Below are 20,711 nucleotides of genomic sequence, written 5' to 3'. Positions count from 1 at the left end.
TAAAGTGTTTAGGTTCAACAGCTAACAATGTATCCAGATGACCACATGTTTTAACACAGACAACAACCTGACATAGCACACAGTTCCTGTACTACTGATCAATTACTCTTCCATGTTGGATGCCAGACTCAGTGTGATGTGGATGAAAACACAGCATGGTTTTAAGAGACCTTCCAGCAGCTAATTGCTAATGGGTGTACTGTTAACGGAAACAATCATCATAAGATGCAATAACAAGAGAACAACTGATTTGTACAGTGAAGAAGCAGCATTTTATTGTTCAAATGCATCAAAAACTCAGAAGAGCTCAGTGAAAAAGCCTCTCGCACCTTTTTATTTTAAATCTTTTTTCAATATTTTAAGTCCCCTGAGCACCACAATCCAGCCTTCACTTAATGCACTGGATTAATCAAAAGAAATGTACAAGAAAGAAGAAACATAAAAAAAATCGTCAAAGCTTCATACACAGCTAGCAAAGCCTATAGAAATCCTACAACCTACCAGCAGAGCATTGCAAAATAAGAAGACCCTAAACAAGAGTAAACAACATACATACAGAAGTAATATTGTCATTATCTGGTTTTGTTTCTTTGTTTTTGGAACAATGTGCTACAACTTTCTTTACAAAGTTTCATTGAAAATGCAATTCGCATTTGATCTTTGGTACAAGAGTTAATATTTCTGCCACCGAATCTGTAGTCCATAATTTTGTCCTTGTCAAGTGACACAGTTTGTGATAGGATGGCCGAAGGCTGCGTGCCCCGCCCCCCTCCATAGGGCGCCAACTTGACACACAAGGTCCAATGTTTGCTGTGGCCTACAGGAAGTATAAGTGCGATGGCGCGTGGTCAGGGCGGTACTTTCTGTGGGCAGCTGACCGAGCATAGGTTCTTACCCAAGAGGGCGTGGCTTCACTCGCTGGCCAGACCTTTAGCGAAGCCATGGGGCGTGCTGTATTTCTTTTTCACTTCTGTTTTCCTGAGGCAAACAATCATAATGCATCCTCCCCTCCTCAAATCCCCCGCCACCAAATGGTAGAGCTCTGAAGCCGGGGAATACAGTGTTTTCTGCCCTGAATATCAAAAGCTTCTAGAGAAAAAAGAATCATAATTCAAATCGCAGACGAGAAATACAGTGATCTAAATTTCACCAATCCTGCAGTATGAGGAGTTGTTGACAAGGGATTGTGTATATTCTTCTAATTACATTAGCAACAAACAATAATTCTGCACTTGACAATATCTTAGATTTGCTTTCCCCTGACCTGTTTTTGCAGAAATGCTGCAGCCTAGCGTCCTCCTATGTATCTTGTGCCATCACTATTGGCACGTCCTATATATAATATATATATATATATTTATATTTAAATATATAACAATGAGGTAGACATGATTATTGAATATTCCCTTCTTTGGTACAACACAAAAGAAAGAAATCCAGTGATCTGAGGGAATAAAACTATTTGACCTCCCAGATGGCTTTCCACCAACAACAGAAATGTTTAAATTAAATATACGCCGAGTTGTGTGAGGTATCTGTGGTTCTTCTGCTCCCACTTCGCTTGACGTTGGCATCGGAGATCGTTGAGGTATCTTCAGGCTGTATTTGCATTAAACTAACGTGAAGAAGCCATCAGCTGAGACACGAAACAGCTGAGGGCGCCTTCCCCGACACTCACTGGCCAAGAGTTGGGAAACAAGTGGTAGGTCATCAGTGGTCCCCAAGCCTCCCCCCGCCCCCATTCCTCTGGCTCCCTGCACCATGAGATCTCGACAAGGCTACTTGTGTAAGAATCAATATTCCCCATCCTCAATGACACTCCCCTTCCATGCCATACCCATTTCAAAAATAAATATTTTCACAGCTTTCGCAAGTGCATTCACCTCAAAAAGACTGAGTGGTCCTACGCAATGTCACATGACCCCTCATAGACACAATGTTCCAAGTAAATTATTCAGCACTCTCTGCCTGTGCTCCTGTCAACTCCCAAGGAAGGAGTTACAGGTAGCCTGGTGGGGGTCGATATGGACGCATTGATTGCAAAGCTCAGGGGCTCTGGAAAGGTCAGGAGCCTTCTTTCATCCCTCCAGACCACTCTCTTTGCTTGAACTAGCTGCCTCATATTCAATACGTAAACCGTCCAACTACAGCAAGCTTGTTCTTCCAGAGACAGCCCGGCTGTACCCAATCCCTCGGTGGCAAACACGACACACGACGAGTCTGGGATCAGCCCCAGTTGCACCCCCCTCAATGAGAGGGAAGACGCCTCATGGTACTGGTGGCTTCTCTTGGTATCTTCTAAAGCCTGGGACCGCCTAGGCTCAGACCTTCTTCGTATTTGGTCATAATAGACACCACGTTAGTCCTGGCTTCAGGATTAACTCTATACTGTGACAGAGAATACTTTACTCGGTGTCACAAGAATGTGCAGCAAAATCAGGGTTCATTCTCAAGTAGAGCCTCATCTGTAGCAGGGTGCGCCTTTCTTGGTAGCAGTAGAAAATCAGTAACACTATATCCCGCCTTAGGTTAAACTGTTCTCTGTCATACAGAAGGCTTTACTATGCTCCTGGGTAAGATCTAGGGTCTGCCTGGGCTCAAACCAAAGTTTAACTCTGATCTGTAACACAGGACTCTCTTGGCACCAGATGAAATCAGCAGCCAGTCTGGCATTGGCCTCAGGTTTGCTCCTCCATCACAGCAGGGACGCCATGTGTAAACGAGATGTCTCAAAGAGATGTTAAGCTGCTGAACTGTGTTTAAGCAAAGCTTTCCTCTTATTCTTACTGCGAGGATGTTTAAGTAGAATCAGGGACTCGGAACAATACACATCCTGGACTGTAACCTGTTCTGAAGCAGTTGTAGTCAACTTTTGAAGGGAGTGCACATGTGGCTGCCCATTGATGTGCTTCTTTCTATCTCTACAACAGGGAAAGCACGTGAAGTCAAGTGGCCACTGCCTTACCAGTGCTTGCCACTTGGGCATGCATCAGGTATGCAGTCTGGTGGTCAAATATAGTCAGTCTCTCGCCATCAAAGACTGAAAGCATGTCCAGAGTACACAACAGTGCATTGTGTTAGCTGGCTTTGATTTCAAGGTGCTCCCTCATCAACTGGAGACCATTGACACTTATCGCATGTTTTATGGAACTGGCATCTTCGTTGGACTGAACGGCAATCTATGGTTCTTCAAACCCCACGCTTAGTCACTATTTAAAAGATGCTGATAATTTTTTTTGGACTAGAAATCTCATCAGACTTGAGTTAAGCCTGACTCTTATAGCTTAAGATCTGTATGAGCATACTGGCTACAACAGACAGATTCCAAGCTTGAAATGTAAAATCTGCAATAGCAGAGCAGTGCTATACATCTTCCTGGGTTTTATCCAACGCCATATTGAAATAAAGTGCCCTTTTTTGTTGTGGGTGCACCAATCCACCACGACGGAAATCAGAGAAACCATCCATACCACGACAAGGCCATGCAAATGACCAAACAATCGTAATGCAAATGCTGCTACCGTAAAATACAGTGGCCGCCAAATGATTAAAAGCCAGGATGTTCAGGCTAGCTTCAATATTTTGCCCAGGAAACCACTCGTTATTGTTCACCATAACCTGCAGGTTGCCTGAATCTTACCAGGCATGACGCTCATCACCGATGTTCTACTCCAGATTACAAGATACCAAACCTATCGATAACTGAAACATGGAAACACGTGGTTGGACGACCGATTAAACCTAGTTGAAATTGTGAGAACATTACTTCAATAGTCAACTTCAACAATCGAGGCTACCAGACTATTCGGCACCTGATTTCTTCACTGAAGTGGGATTGTTGCAGGAAATCAGTGTCTTAATATGAGACCAAATTATGTTATTAATGTAGGAAAGTGCAGAAAAGAGGCAACTTCATGAAAAAGTTATTAAAAAGTCAAACTCATTAAGTGGCTACTCAAATATCCCTTGGTTTTACTCAGGGCACAGCAATCATTGGAAAAGACACGGCTTTTTGATAGCTGCGACACGAAATACATACTACAGTCTCCACTACTTTGGCATAACTTTGGTGCCATGAGCACAAAAGGCTACTGATGTCCACCAAGAAGCATTCATGAAGAGTGGTGAAATCTCTTGCACCTGCTGTATCATATGTTCTTCCTACAATCAATGCGACATTTCTCAGGAAGGTCCAAACCTCAACATTGACTTGCATGCGTGGTTGTGGCGAGTCAGTGGTCGCTTACCGGTTTTCCGGATTGTGCCACTTTAGATCTCCAGTGATGCCGGCCACTGGGCCATGGGATCTAAAGTCACCTAACAGAGGAGCTCCAAAGCTCATGGTAACCTCTCCCAGGGCCCAATCACTACTCAAAATGTAAGGGTCCACAGGAAACTAAGATCTTTAATATATTTTCTGACAATAGTGACAGGTCTTCTCCTCTTTGGTAGAAGCTAGGAGTTGCACTGATCGTGAGCCTCCGTTCATCGCGGGCAGTCCTCCATCTTCTTTTTGCCCTCGTTGGCTACACAGTGCACATGATAATCTTTGGGTTCAGGGCAGTACAAAATCTTCCAGAGAGTACGTCACTAGCCTGGAACCCGAAGAAATATTATTTGGTTTGCTCTGCTGCACATTTCCAAGATTGTGATTGCTTCTGGGAGAATTGGGATAATGTAAGGCCTGCTGCTGACCGGTGAGAATAGATCAACCAAAATGTGCATGTGGCTACTGTGATGTCCGTACAGTAGTAGTGAGGTGAGACGGATCATAAATGGATGAAGCACAAGAGGGGGGGGTTGAGGGACTGATTATCAAGCTTAGGGCGATGGCAAGGATGCGCTTTCTTGTGTGCCAAGATATTGAGTTATGTAGAAGAAGGAGCTATTTCCATTTGGGTGAATAGGGTTTAATGCCAGCATGTAGAGGTAGCAAGTGGAGGTAGCAGGGAGGTAGCCATTTTGGACAGGCCCTTCATTCTATGTAGTGAACAACGATTATGAACACTGTGGGGTATTGGAAGCATGGTGGGAAGGATTGGTAGTGAACCTCTGATAAGGGTGTGTGTGTGTGTGTGTGTGTGTGTGTGTGGCGGTAGGCGTCATGTGTGAAGCATCAGTGTCTTCAGTGCTAGGAAGGATAAGGTATGTACGGTTTGCGTTCCTGTGGAAAGAGAGCACTTTTAATTGTGAGTTGTAGGAGAGAGGTAAGTCTATGCATGTGGTCCACAGCTGTGATTCTCTGGACGTCAGTACAATAGTTGTTATGATGATATGAATGTTTTTGGTATTCAAGATCAAGGTGTGATTGTTATAAGTGTGCTACAAATGGGCAACTTTTCCCATAAATAGCTCAGAGGTCCTGGCATCCCTCTTCTGCTCTGGTACAGAATTAATCCCTGGCATTCAAAATCGTGTAGAAAATCATCCCATTCCACAGCCAGGTACAAAGGGTGGCATTTCCAACGCAGGCTCCCAGACATGAAAATGGCCGCCCCCTCAGCACGCCTCGTTTCCAATACGGCTGTAGGGCCAGAGCCAAACTGCAATGTGGAGGGCCAGAATTTCCAGGAAGCAATTTTCATTCCTTTCGCTTTGTTATTTAGTTTTTCTTTTCCTGGAAAGATGCCCACTTCTGTGGGCCACTGGATTCCTGCATGATGGTCAACTGCTTTTTCTGTGTTCTCAGGAGAGCGATGGAGGCGCTGGAGAGGGAGCAGGCGCGGTGGGGTAACCACCCATATTCTCCTTAAGGCGACGAGCTGGCCGGAGTGTGGTTGTGTGAGGAGGACAGGTGATGGTTTGGAGCTGTTGCTGGACTGGCCCTGCCCTGGGAGCTGTCGCTGCCGCTGTGGCTGCTGGTACTGCTGCTCCCACCACCGGATGCTGTTGGTACCACAGGCCTGCGAGCGAAGAGGACACCTGCAGAGGGAAACAAGACAGCATTATTTCTGTACAATACTATGCGGTCTGTTCTTTTGTGTCCCAAAATCGTGAGCATGGGTCCTTCACATTGAAATATCCCTTCCCCTGGACTATCTTAGTATGAAGAAACTTTTATCAATCAGCATCAGTACGATGAAACCTCTCTGGGACTTACTGCAAGTCAGCTGGTAAAATGCAGTGATAATACTGGGCCACTATTAGTAACTACTAGTAGTTAAATGGTGGTATTACCACCCTTTTTAGCGGCAATTACAAATATGAGGTCTGGGAATAACATGCAAGACACTCTATGACTCGGTTGTTTACTTCATTATTTTCTTGAAGTCCACAATCTTTTCTGAACTGAGAAGGTGGAATTTATGACCCAGAAAGGCATGTAGCAATACAGAGTGAGGTACTAAAGGATGCAGTAACACCACTGTGCAAGACTTATAATCATGTTGAGCGGTAATACCATTAAAATGCAGTAATACTTCTCCGCACTACTTGTAACAAGAAACTATGAAGAATAGCAGCTATAGTAAAATGTAGTTTATGAAACTGCTGCAAAAATTAAAACACTCACTGCCACTGAAAAAGAAATGTGACATAAACGTAAAGTGAGAATTGTCTAAAAATGGGAATGGTGTTAGGGTTAAACTAAGGAGTAAATGCCGGATTAAAGATGGGTATAGGGTTTAGATTGGGCATAGTATGGGTGAGGCGGGTGTAGCTGATTTTCTTAATTAATTACTTTCTTATGGCTGTGTTGCTAGTTCATCTAAATTAAATGTTTCTTCACAGTGGGCTCACACGATGGTATTTCTACATACAGGTTTAATAATTTGTTAACACAGATCCATTTCAGGATTAATTCCTTGGCATTCCACCATTTAATCTTTAGAAGCATAAATGATGTGGAACAGGCCCAAACAACTTACATTTTGGATAAGAAACACAATGGTACAAACATACTATATGTATATATATATATACATATATAGATATATATATATATATCTATAGATATATATATATATCTATAGATATATATATATATATCTATAGATATATATATATATCTATATATATATATATATATAACAAGACCCCATGACACAAAACAATACATATATTTACATCATTATATATTTCCTTGGTATAAAAAAATTCCAACAAAATATATTAACAGTGATTTCACGCCACATAACCACAATCCCAAAAATATTGTGTTGGTTCTAATCAACAGGTCAGTCCATTCTTCAATTAATTAGTACAATTTTCAAGACATAAATGCTAGGTCTAGAGCACATTGTTGCAAAGGGGTATTAGTTTAACAACTGCTGCAAATCATACCCCTCAGTTGGGATGGGGTGAAGAGGAATGTTGACGATTATTAAGCATTGCATGTCAGCACATTTCTTGTCATGAGAGTACCCGTGAAGATTGCCCCCACTTCCAGCTTCCGCCATATAATGATCATGTTCCACATCAGCCACCATATCTGCTCTCTAGTTATCCCATATCTCCAACAGGCACTGCTTGTTTCGAGTAACACTTAATAATGAACTAGACCCTTCAAATGATAATAGCTGATCTTGTGATTCTCCAAAAAGATGTATACCTATTCCAGGGTTGCTCTCAGAATGTTCTCTTTCGGTGTAGGTATAGCTTTTTTTCTTGTAACAAGGAGAGGATTACACTACAGACTTGTGACATCTCGCCACTAAAACATATCCTATAGTTCAGCCTCTGAGAGTAGCAATGTGTATCAGTTTCAAAGTGTTCCATGGGTCCACTCAGTTTTTTCTGGCACTCCAAGTATGCACAGGTGTTTTCTTCTTGCTCTCCATTCTAGATCTTATGCTATTCTAGGGCATGACCAGATCATAAGTCAGCAGCCTGGATGAAACATCTAGGACAGGTGAAATTTGCTCCTGGGTACATACGATTTGGACGAGAGGGTTTAAGATAAGCTTTATGAAGGATCATATATTGGATATTTTTTAAAAGAGCCTTCCTCAGAACAGTCTTAGGGGACTCCAGGGCACAAGACCACTCTGTATCGTGAAGAGGTCTTGTTAAGTCTTCCTTAAAGAGGCGATGAAAGTAAACCAGAGAAATGTCCATTTGTTCCCTAATGGCTTTGTATAGCCTTGCAATGAGATATCGGCCACCCTCCATGAGATATAGACTATGTATCACCGCATGGGTAGGCGGATCTTCATCCAGATCTCTCCATAGTGATTGGAGGGCCACCAGTAATTGCCAATATGTTACTAACTGACCCAGGGGAATATTATAATCCTGATGAATTTCTTCAAATGTGACGATCTGGACATCTTGGAAGAGATCTCCCACCGTTTCTAAAGATTGTGCATGCCATTCCGACAGCTGCTCATCCGTTAGTGTTGCTAAAGGTCCTGGTAGAGCCTGGAGGGGTATTTTGGGGGAATAAGGGCTGATTTTACTCGTAAGCTGTAGAGCTCTAGTTCTACATTTTCCATGTAGGGACCAGGAGTGATTTATCATGATAGTGGGGTGTAAGAGCTGTCACATTATACAGGAGGGGAGTGGACGATCTCCTGTGCTTGTCTCGTAGAGGTTTATTCCTGCCGACCATCTGGATACCCATTTGAGTTGTGCTGCTAGGCTGTTCTTGGATAAAGAGTAACCAAAATGTGGCAGCAGAATGTTATTAGAAGCTCTCAGATTCTGCATGGCTGCATCTTTACTCATTCGACTTTACAGCCTTTGGCTTTGATTATATATGGATAGTGCAGTCTATGGCTCCATCCCACGTTTCTTGAGCAGCAGACTAAAGGGGTGGTTACCTTCACACTAGCGCAGTGCTGCTGATGTTCTACCATGCCAAATTCCCCAGACCCAGGAAAGGAGGATGCATTTTTTAATGATAAGATGCGGATGATCTTATCATTAAAAGGGGTATGCTCAGACATGAGTCCCTTGCTCACATTGCCACTGGATTCAAGCAAGCCTGGTTGAAGACGGCTGAAATGCCAGAAACCGGTCCTAGGAAGCTTGCTTCCGGTCCAGGGAAGGCATGGCTTGGCAGTTCGGGCTGGACTGTTCCCATGAGGCACAGGGTCAGACTGATTTGCATATGGCCATGTCGGAATTGGGGTGGCAGAGTGGGCTAAAGAACGGTGATGGATTAAACCCAGATCTGTTGACTGGGTGTGAGTGTTTGATTGGTTCAGATGCTCTGTCCATCACCACCCCCTTTTGTACCGCTTTGTGCGCCATAAGTTGGCAGGGTATGCTCAGACATGAGTCCCTTGCTCACTTTGCCACTGGATTCAAGCAAGCCTGGCTGAAGACGGCTGAAATGCCAAAAACCGGTCCTAGGAAGCTTGTTTCCGGTCCAGGGAAGTCATGGCTTGGCAGTTCGGGCTGGACTGTTCCCATGAGGCACAGGGTCAGACTGATTTGCATATGGCCATGTTGGAACTGGGGTGGCAGAGTGGGCTAAAGAACGGTGATGGATCAAACCCAGATCTGTTGACTGGGTGTGAGTGTTTGATTGGTTCAGATGCTCTGTCCATCACCACCCCCTTTTGTACCGCTTTGTGCGCCATAAGTTGACAGGGTATGCTCAGACATGAGTCCCTTGCTCACTTTGCCACTGGATTCAAGCAAGCCTGGCTGAAGACGGCTGAAATGCCAGAAACCGGTCCTAGGAAGCTTGTTTCCGGTCCAGGGAAGGCATGGCTTGGCAGTTCGGGCTGAACTGTTCCCATGAGGCACAGGGTCAGACTGATTTGCATATGGCCATGTCTGATCTGGGGTGGCAGAGTGGGCTTAAGAACGGTGATGGATTAAACCCAGATCTGTTGACTGGGTGTGAGTGTTTGATTGGTTCAGATGCTCCGTCCATCATCACCCCCTTTTGTACCGCTTTGTTCGCCATAAGTTGGCAGGGTATGCTCAGACATGAGTCCCTTGCTCACTTTGCCACTGGATTCAAACAAGCCTGGCTGAAGACGGCTGAAATGCCAGACACCGGTCCTCGGAAGCTTGTTTCCGGTCCAGGGAAGGCATGGCTTGGCAGTTCGGGCTGGACTGTTCCCATGAGGCACAGGGTCAGACTGATTTGCATATAGCCATGTCGGAACTGGGGTGGCAGAGTGGGATTAAGAACGGTGATGGATTAAACCCAGATCTGTTGACTGGGTGTGAGTGTTTGATTGGTTCAGATGCCCCGTCCATCACCACCCCCTTTTGTACCGACCTGCAGAAAGGAGACAGGATTCTAGATAATGCTTCAATAAAGACACCGCCCAGAAGGAATGGAATGCTAACGGAATGCTCCATGCAACAGGAGACACAGAATTCTAGAGTAGGCTTCATTTAAAGGACATGTCGAAGAGACTGCTAATGGAATGCTTCCAAACAGAGCGGAGACATAGGAAATCCTACTGCTTCCATGGAAGGACAGATTGAAGGGACTGCTAATGGAATGCTTCGTTGTAGACGTGAGACTGCCTTGTAGATAATATTTAATAAAAGAGACTGTTTTCAAGGAGAGGAGACAACGGGAAATCTAAAGAATGCTTCTTTAATAAGGGCGGCTCTCGCAGACTGCTAATCCTATGTTTACCTTGCAAAAATGAGGTGGGAAATCTACAAAATACTCCATTAGAGAGGCCTCGTGGAATGGAATGCTTTCTTGCAGAGAGGACTCTGGGAATTCCAGGTAATCCTTCATTAAAGGAAGAAGCCTGAAGCAAAGGGACAAGACTCAATGAAAGGAATGTGTGTCTGATAATGTGAAATGTGGATTAAATATAGTGAGAAGTTGGTATCAGGGAACGTAGACGCAACGTTCAAATGAAGAAAGAGCAAGGCTACAGCCTCCAAGTCCAAGGATGCTGCAGACCCTTCACTTACTCCTACAAGAGAATGTTTCTCTCTGGTACTAGTAACCCAAGTGCGGCAAATCACATGCATCAGTTTGCAGCAATGCTCACATATGTAAAAAACAATTTCCTGTCGTGTGCGTCTTGGGGATGGTGTTTTGTCTCTTCTCTGCAGTGGGCTGCTGATATGCAAAACGTCTGTCTTATGTAACTGTATTTACTTAAATTGCAGGTACTGATTTCTGTAAATATGGTATCTGCAACAAACACACGTTGTGCCTTCAGTTTAAAAAAAGATAAAATGGCTTTACGCCGCTCAGAAGCCAGTGGAGGCTTCCCCACAGTAAAGTGGACGTCTCTGTCAAGCTATAAAGCCCTTCCCTCCAGTCTCATAAAGGAAGTGGCGTTCTAATCTGGCTCTAAATCCTGCCTGCACACTGGTCTTAGATATGTTGCCTCAAGTTATGAAGCTCTATCCAAAGCCGGGAGTCCTTGATATCTTACAATCCCACATTAATTTGGGCTGTAATCCTGCCTAATTCTACAGCCCACACAGCTTTCTTCAAATGAAGTGGGTAGCAGAGGTGGGAGAGGGAACTAACAGAGAGGAAAGGCTCGGAGATACCAATAATGGTGGAAGTTATGGAGGAGACTTATTGGTCAGATATGTAATAGAAGGGACAAAATGGGATTGTGACTATTGGACAGGGATAGGTACCTCCAAGGGGTAATAAGAACTGACAAAGCCAGCAAAGCTGGGTATAGTGTGCCTGTGCATGCAACATAACGCACGACGACGAAGCATTACCTGCACAGTGAGGCATCAACTGCAGTGTGGTGCTGCAGCATAACTTCCACTGTTTATTGCTGCAGTGATCTTCGGCAGAATCAATTTCACTGTCAGCTTCAAATGCTGTGGTTGTAGGAAGATCCGCTTGTAAGATAGGCTGCAACAAACGTTCTGATGCAGTGTGAAGAACCGCTTTCAAGATGGAAGAAGGGGGCGTGGGTGGTGTCAGTGGTTAGAGTTAAAGCGGCACTTTCCGTTTTATTTGGCTGAGACTGTCAGGATTGTCCCCGGTCAGCGCACATCGGCATGGAACTACATTACCCATGATGCCAGTGAGCTGACAGGAAGTCTTTAAAACTGCTCAGTGCGCGCGTGAGGTTGCGCGTAATTCATCTGTTTGGTGCCGTCGGAGTGGCGAGAGTTTCCTGGAGCTGGGGTTAGCGAGCCAGGAGTTGTTTGCTGGGAAGAGTCGCTGGTTCCCCGTGAGTACGGCGAGGTGCTCGGCTGAGTGCCCCGCCTCTGTAGCGCATTTCATTTGTGGACTTTGGAATGCTCTTGATCGCTACTGTGTGCATTGTCCTGTAGCTGCATTGCGGGTTATTGCGAGCGTCCTGCCGCATAACACCGTACCTCATAAAGGACATTGGAGTGAGAGTGACAGTACAGCGGGTTACCGCGGGTCAAGGAGACCGCGTAACGCCGTCTGTTCCATTATTACATATTGGGAATACTTTCTGTATCAAAGACTTTACAGCGGGTTACTGCGAGCGGCTGCAGCGTAACACCGTCTGTATTTTTGGATTTACTTTTAGTATATTGGTGGCGGAGCCTGGCGGCGGTCGCAACTGCAGGCTGCCGTTCTTATGGTCATAGGAGCTTCCTGTTTTTGGTACTTTAAACCTTATTCTTTCAGCTGTGAAAACAACAGCGTTTTTGATTCCTTTAAGGCTGTGCTTGCTAAACATATACTACACCAGGGGGGAACAGGATCCACGAAGTGGGAAGTCATCCGATTGAGTACTTCCTACCTGAGTTGCTGTCTTGTCTTTCATAAAGTTCCTGTTGTTGCATTTATCCTGCAAGGTTCAAAGGAGTAAATGCAGGGTAGGGCAAATGCTAAACACATAGTGCTTCATGGGCTCCTGTTTAATGATTGATGTTTTATTTACAATGTGCTCTGCTTTCCTTATTAGATGGTGTACAGGGGGTCTGTGATGTTTTCTTAAAGCCAATTGCAGAGGCTGCACAGGTATTATTGATGTTATGTATTTTAGCGAGAATTGATGAGAGTAGTTTGTGTTCTGGTATTTCATGGTTGTGCTTCTGTCATTTCAGAGCCTTTGTCCCTGCTGACCCCTCCCCTACCTGGTGCCCCTCACTTGATAACTCGAAGACCCTGGGGGGGAACCCCATGTCAGGGTACTTGGTGATGTCAGGAGATGGTCCTTTATTCTACTGCCGCTGAACCCTGCGAAGCGTATCCTGACAGAGACTTGGGTGAACCAGCAACTGCTGTTCTTGGTACCAGGGTGATCTAAGCTGCGGCGTACGCTGCAGTGCCCGAGTGAGAACCAGCTGCAGTGTGTGCTGCATCAGCAGCACAGTACCAACCACCACAGCACTCAGCTACACTGTGGTTTGGGGTGCTGAGCCCTGCCATCTGAACAGTAGTATGCACTTAAAGATGGCAGTGGGCACATAACTGCAACATCAGCTGCAGCGTGCGAAGCAGCGCTAGCAGCAGCACAAGCATGAGTACCTTCTGCAGTGAGGGGTAGCGTGGGCAGCTATTAGTACCTTCTGCAGTGAGTGGAAGCGCGGGCAGCCATGAGTGCCTTCAGCAGTGAGTGGAAGCGCAAGCAGCCATGAGTACCTTCTGCAGTGAGGGGTAGCGTGGGCAGCTATTAGTACCTTCTGCAGTGAGTGGAAGCGCGGGCAGCCATAAGTGCCTTCAGCAGTGAGGGGAAGCGTGAGCAGCTGCGAGTACCTTCAGCAGTGAGGTGCATCGTGGGCAGCCACGAGCGCCTTCTGCAGTGAGGGATAGTGTGGGCAGCCACGAGCGCCTTCAGCAGTGAGGCGAAAGCGTGGGCAGCCATGAGTACCTTCTGCAGTGAGGGGAAGCGTGGGCAGCCATGAGTACCTTCTGCAGTGAGTGGAAGTGTGGGCAGCCACGAGTACCTTCTGCAGTGAGAGGAAACGTGGGCAGCCACGAGTACTTTCTGCAGTGAGTGGAAGCGTGGGCAGCCAAGAGTACTTTCTGCAGTGAGGGGAAGCGTGGGCAGCCATGTGTACCTTCTGCAGTGAGGGGAAGCGTGGGCAGCTACAAGTACCTTCTGCAGTGGGTGGAAGCGTTGGCAGCCATGAGTATCTTCTGTAGTGAGGGGAAGCGTGGGCAGCCATGAGTACTTTCTGCAGTGAGGGAAAGCGTGGCAGCCATGTGTACTTTCTGCAGTGAGTGGAAGCGTGGGCAGCCATGAGTACCTTCTGTAGTGAGTGGAAGCGTGGGAAGCCATGAGTACCTTCTGTAGTGAGTGGAAGCGTGGGCAGCCATGAGTACTTTCTGCAGTGAGGGAAAGCGAGGCAGCCATGTGTACCTTCTGCAGTGAGGGGAAGCGTGGGCAGCTACAAGTACTTTCTGCAGAGAGGGGAAGCGTGGGCAGCCATGAGTACTTTCTGCAGTGAGGGGAAGCGTTGGCTGCCATGAGTACTTTCTGCAGTGAGGGAAAGCGTGGCAGCCATGTGTACCTTCTGCAGTGAGAGGAAACGTGGGCAGCCACGAGTACCTTCTGCAGTGAGGGAAAGCGTGGCAGCCATGTGTACTTTCTGCAGTGAGGGAAAGCGTGGGCAGCCATGAGTACTTTCTGCAGTGAGGGAAAGCGTGGCAGCCATGTGTACTTTCTGCAGTGAGGGAAAGCGTGGGCAGCCATGAGTACTATCTGCAGTGAGGGAAAGCGTGGGCAGCCATGAGTACTATCTGCAGTGAGTGGAAGCGCGGGCAGCCATGAGTACCTTCTGTAGTGAGTGGAAGTGCGCGCAGCCATGAGTACCTTCTGCAGTGAGGGGAAGCGTGGGCAGCCATGAGTACTTTCTGCAGTGAGGGAAAGCGTGGCAGCCATGTGTACCTTCTGCAGTGAGGGGAAGCGTGGGCAGCTACAAGTACCTTCTGAAGTGAGTGGAAGCGTTGGCAGCCATGAGGACCTTCTGCAGTGAGGGGAAGCTTGGGCAGCCATGAGTACTTTCTGCAGTGAGGGAAAGCGTGGCAGCCATGTGTACCTTCTGCAGTGAGTGGAAGTGTGGGCAGCCATGAGTACCTTCTGCAGTGAGTGGAAGCGCGGGCAGCCATGAGTACCTTCTGCAGTGAGGGGGGGCGTGAGCAGCCATGAGTACCTTCTGTAGTGAGTGGAAGTGTGGGCAGCCATAGGTACCTTCTGCAGTGAGTGGAAGCGTGGGCAGCCACGAGCGCCTTCAGCAGTGAGGGGAAAGCGTGGGCAGCCATGAGTACCTTTTGCAGTGAGGGGAAGCGTGGGCAGCCAAGAGTACCTTCTGCAGTGAGTGGAAGTGTGGGCAGCCACGAGTACCTTCTGCAGTGAGAGGAAACGTGGGCAGCCACGACTACTTTCTGCAGTGAGAGGAAGTGGGCAGCCACGAGTACTTTCTGCAGTGAGGGGAAGCGTGGGCAGCCATGTGTACCTTCTGCAGTGAGGGGAAGCGTGGGCAGCTACAAGTACTTTCTGCAGTGAGGGGAAGCGTGGGCAGCCATGAGTACTTTCTGCAGTGAGGGGAAGCGTGGACAGCCATGAGTACTTTCTGCAGTGAGGGAAAGCGTGGCAGCCATGTGTACCTTCTGCAGTGAGAGGAAACGTGGGCAGCCACGAGTACCTTCTGCAGTGAGAGGAAGCATTGGCAGCCGTGAGTACCTTCTGCAGTGAGGGGAAGCGTGGGCAGCCATGAGTACTTTCTGCAGTGAGGGAAAGCGTGACAGCCATGTGTACTTTCTGCAGTGAGGGAAAGCGTGGGCAGCCATGAGTACTTTCTGCAGTGAGGGAAAGCGTGGCAGCCATGTGTACTTTCTGCAGTGAGGGAAAGCGTGGGCAGCCATGAGTACTTTCTGCAGTGAGGGAAAGCGTGGGCAGCCATGAGTACTTTCTGCAGTGAGGGAAAGCGTGGCAGCCATGTGTACTTTCTGCAGTGAGGGAAAGCGTGGGCAGCTATGTGTACCTTCTGCAGTGAGTGGAAGCGCGGGCAGCCATGAGTACCTTCTGTAGTGAGTGGATCGTGGGAAGCCATGAGTACCTTCTGTAGTGAGTGGAAGTGCGCGCAGCCATGAGTACCTTCTGCAGTGAGGGGAAGCGTGGGCAGCCATGAGTACTTTCTGCAGTGAGGGAAAGCGTGGCAGCCATGTGTACCTTCTGCAGTGAGGGGAAGCGTGGGCAGCTACAAGTACCTTCTGAAGTGAGTGGAAGCGTTGGCAGCCATGAGTACCTTCTGCAGTGAGGGGAAGCTTGGGCAGCCATGAGTACTTTCTGCAGTGAGGGAAAGCGTGGCAGCCATGTGTACCTTCTGCAGTGAGGGGAAGCGTGGGCAGCTACAAGTACCTTCTGCAGTGAGTGGAAGCGTTGGTAGCCGTGAGTACCTTCTGCAGTGAGTGGAAGTGTGGGCAGTCACGAGTACCTTCTGCAGTGAGAGGAAACGTGGGCAGCCATGAGTACCATCTGCAGTGAGTGGAAGCGCGGGCAGCCATGAGTACCTTCTGCAGTGAGGGGGGCATGAGCAGCCATGAGTACTTTCTGTAGTGAGGGGGGGGCGTGAGCAGCCATGAGTACCTTATGCAGTAAGATGAAGCGTGGGCAGCCATGAGTAGCTTCTGCAGTGAGGGAAGTGTGGGCAGCCATGAGTGCCTTCAGCAGTGAGGGGGAAGCGTGGGCAGCCTTGAGTGCCTTCAGCAGTGAGGGGGAAGCGTGGGCAGCCTTGAGTGCCTTCAGCAGTGAGGGGGAAGCGTGGGAAGCCATGAGTACCTTCTGCAGTGAGGGGAAGCGTGGGTAGCCATGGGTACCTTCTGCAGTGAGGGAAGTGTGGGCAGCCATGAGTACCTTCTGCAGTGAGGGAGTGTGGGCAGCCATGAGTGCCTTCAGCAGTGAGGGGGAAGCGTGGGCAGCCATGAGTACCTTCTGCAGTGAGTGGAAGCGCGGGCAGCCATGAGTACCTTCTGCAGTGAGGGGAAGCGTGGGCAGCCATGAGTACCTTCTGCAGTGAGTGGAAGTGTGGGCAGCCATGAGTACCTTCTGCAGTGAGTGGAAGCGCGGGCAGCCATGAGTACCTTCTGCAGTGAGGGGGGGCGTGAGCAGCCATGAGTACCTTCTGTAGTGAGTGGAAGTGTGGGCAGCCATAGGTACCTTCTGCAGTGAGTGGAAGCGTGGGCAGCCACGAGCGCCTTCAGCAGTGAGGGGCAAGCGTGGGCAGCCATGAGTACCTTTTGCAGTGAGGGGAAGCGTGGGCAGCCATGAGTACCTTCTGCAGTGAGTGGAAGTGTGGGCAGCCACGAGTACCTTCTGCAGTGAGAGGAAACGTGGGCAGCCACGACTACTTTCTGCAGTGAGAGGAAGTGGGCAGCCACGAGTACTTTCTGCAGTGAGGGGAAGCGTGGGCAGCCATGTGTACCTTCTGCAGTGAGGGGAAGCGTGGGCAGCTACAAGTACCTTCTGCAGTGGGTGGAAGCGTTGGCAGCCATGAGTACCTTCTGCAGTGAGGGGAAGCATGGGCAGCCATGAGTACTTTCTGCAGTGAGGGAAAGCGTGGCAGCCATGTGTACTTTCTGCAGTGAGTGGAAGCGCGGGCAGCCATGAGTACCTTCTGTAGTGAGTGGAAGCGTGGGAAGCCATGAGTACCTTCTGTAGTGAGTGGAAGCGCGGGCAGCCATGAGTACCTTCTGCAGTGAGGGGAAGCGTGGGCAGCCATGAGTACTTTCTGCAGTGAGGGAAAGCGTGGCAGCCATGTGTACCTTCTGCAGTGAGGGGAAGCGTGGGCAGCTACAAGTACTTTCTGCAGTGAGGGGAAGCGTGGGCAGCCATGAGTACCTTCTGCAGTGAGGGGAAGCTTGGGCAGCCATGAGTACTTTCTGCAGTGAGGGAAAGCGTGGCAGCCATGTGTACCTTCTGCAGTGAGGGGAAGCGTGGACAGCTACAAGTACCTTCTGCAGTGAGTGGAAGCGTTGGCAGCCACGAGTACCTTCTGCAGTGAGAGGAAACGTGGGCAGCCATGAGTACTTTCTGCAGTGAGGGAAAGCGTGGCAGCCATGTGTACCTTCTGCAGTGAGGGGAAGCGTGGGCAGCTACAAGTACCTTCTGCAGTGAGTGGAAGCGTTGGCAGCCGTGAGTACCTTCTGCAGTGAGTGGAAGTGTGGGCAGCCACGAGTACCTTCTGCAGTGAGAAGAAACGTGGGCAGCCATGAGTACCATCTGCAGTGAGTGGAAGCGTTGGCAGCCACGAGTACCTTCTGCAGTGAGCGGGGCGTGGGCAGCCATGAGTGCCTTCAGCAGTGAGGGGGAAGCGTGGGCAGCCATGAGTGCCTTCAGCAGTGAGGGAAGCGTGGGCAGCCATGAGTACCTTCTGCAGTGAGGGAAGTGTGGGCAGCCATGAGTGCCTTCAGCAGTGAGGGGGAAGCGTGGGCAGCCATGAGTGCCTTCAGCAGTGAGGGAAGCGTGGGCAGCCATGAGTACCTACTGCAGTGAGTGGAAGCGCGGGCAGCCATGAGTGCCTTCAGCAGTGAGGGGGAAGCGTGGGCAGCCATGAGTACCTTCAGCAGTGAGGGGGAAGCGTGGGCAGCCATGAGTACCTTCAGCAGTGAGGGGGAAGCGTGGGCAGCTACAAGTACCTTCTGCAGTGAGTGGAAGCGCGGGCAGCCATGAGTGCCTTCAGCAGTGAGGGGGAAGCGTGGGCAGCCATGAGTACCTTCTGCAGTGAGTGGAAGCGCGGGCAGCCATGAGTACCTTCAGCAGTGAGGGGGAAGCGTGGGCAGCCATGAGTACCTTCTGCAGTGAGTGGAAGCGCAGGCAGCCATGAGTACCTTCTGCAGTGAGTGGAAGCGCAGGCAGCCATGAGTACCTTCTGCAGTGAGTGGAAGCGCGGGCAGCCATGAGTACCTTCTGTAGTGAGGGGAAGCGTGGGCAGACATGGGTACATTCTACAGTGAGTGGAAGTGTGGGCAGCCATGAGTACCTTCTGTAGTGAGGGGAAGCGTGGGCAGACATGGGTACATTTTACAGTGAGTGGAAGTGTGGGCAGCCATGCCGGTAGAAGATAGGGCTCCAGCGTCTCTTGTCGTGTGCATACTGGGTGCATGGTGGGTTGCAGTGCTGGTTTCAGCAGCGTGTGAATTGCGGTCTGCACGGTTTGTTGCACTATATCCTGCAGAGCCAGTTGCAGTGAGGTTTACCGTGGGAAGTCAGAATTTAACTCAAACGTATTGGGTTCCTCTAGTGTGGGCAGAAGAAATAACAAACACATGAGGAATCTAGCTGTGGTCAGGTCTTAATCAGAGGAATTACCGGGTAGCTGAGGTCTAAAGCGAGCTTGGACCAAAGAAACTTAATATTACATGAGTGCCTCGAAAGAAGCGTATGATTTAAGATAAGTCTTTTTTTGCCAGAATATAGTTTACGAGTAGATTACGATAAAGTGTGAAGTTTGATCATAAGCGGACTTTGGCAGCGTTCTTCACTTTGAAGGTTCCCGTGTTTAGGATTAAAGGAATTTGGTAATGACAACGTTAACAGGAAACGATTTGGTGACCCCAGGAAATGCCCCATGGCCTGCTCTGATGCCCCCTCGGGCCAAGACTCGAAGCCAAACAAGAAACAAACAGGCACCTTTGTAAGACTTTGATCTTGAAATGTAGTTAAATCTTTAGCCATGGACGTGAAGTCACCAAAATGCCAGGAGTAGCAGAAGTGAAATCGCACGCCATTTGACTTACACTTTGACTCACACACACATGCTTACACATACTAACTCATTCATTCACACACTCTTGCACACATAAACACACTCTCAACTGCAAGCATGCACACAACATACATTTAACAGCATTTTTTTTTACTTACCTTAGTTTCCAGATAGGGTCATATTCCAGCTAAAGTACTCCATTTTTTATAACACTAATAGTAAATAATATTATTCACTATTTGTGTAATTTTAGAAATTGGACATAAACCAGGCAAGTGGCGCTCCAACTAGCTGGGTTTCAAGCATTGATTTTGCCACCTCTGAGGACAGGGGTCGCAAAAGCAGTGCCGGGGTAGCAAGCGTCAAGCTAGGGATTGAAGGTGCTACCCCTGGCAACCCCTAAATGACGTCCATGTATTCAGCCACTTATAAATGCGGCTGTGGATTTTAATTGGTTCCTCCCAGCAGGCAGAGGAGAGGTCTCTCCACACTAGGGAACCAGCACATCCCGAGGTTGCTTACCACAGGCAGTAGGAAGAAGGCAGTGGGGTAGAGAAGGGCTGTTCCACCAATGGGAATCCCGAGGGAAGAGTACTGGTGACTCCAGCAGGGCAGTACTGAGGGAGGCGAGTGCTGTCCTGATGAGTTAATCCAGTCTGCCAGCACTGGAGGAGGTGAATGTCGCCCATCCAACATTAACCCACCCTGCTGGTACTGAAAGAGAGTAGGTAAAATCCGTATTTGTAAAGCGCAAACTACTCACCCTTACGGGTCTCAAGGCACTGGGGGCCGTTGTGGACATTAAGTGAGCTATTGCCCAGAGTCACATGGTGCTGAGCTGCCGCCGGAGCAGGGGATCGAACTGTGAACCCTGTGCTCCAAAGTCAGCTGCCCTGGCCACTGCACCACACCGGTATCGCTCCCCTTCCAAAGCCAAAGGAGGCAATTGGAGATCCAGTGGGGAAGTACTGAAGTAGCCCAGTGTAACCCTACCGGCATGAACCCAGTCTGGAAGTACCGAAGGAGGGGAGTATCCGTTCCAACTATAACCCAGTGTGGCAGCACTGAAGGAGGCGAATGTCGCCCTTCCAACAGTAACCCAGCCTGACAGTACTGGAAAAGAGTTGAACCCTTCCAACAGTAACCCAGTCTGCTAGTACTGAAAGAGACGGGTG

General features: G+C 48.5%; 1 protein-coding gene across 1 annotated transcript in view; it reads right to left on the bottom strand.

Moving 5' to 3' along the window:
- Positions 1-249: 249 nt before the first annotated feature.
- ARID3C (AT-rich interaction domain 3C) overlaps positions 250-20,711 on the bottom strand; it is a 493,073-nt gene continuing 472,611 nt past the window's right edge. Inside the window, exon 8 of the mRNA XM_078674696.1 lies at positions 250-5,922. Coding sequence (XP_078530822.1) covers positions 5,750-5,922 — 173 coding nt within the window. The 3' untranslated portion in view covers positions 250-5,749. The remainder of the gene's footprint in view (positions 5,923-20,711) is intronic.

The sequence above is a fragment of the Lissotriton helveticus genome, chromosome 2_1 (genome assembly GCF_964261635.1).
Source record: "Lissotriton helveticus chromosome 2_1, aLisHel1.1, whole genome shotgun sequence".
Classification (NCBI taxonomy): Eukaryota; Metazoa; Chordata; class Amphibia; order Caudata; family Salamandridae; genus Lissotriton; species Lissotriton helveticus.
Note: the sequence above shows the minus strand (reverse complement) of the source record. Positions and strands in the feature narration are given on the sequence as shown.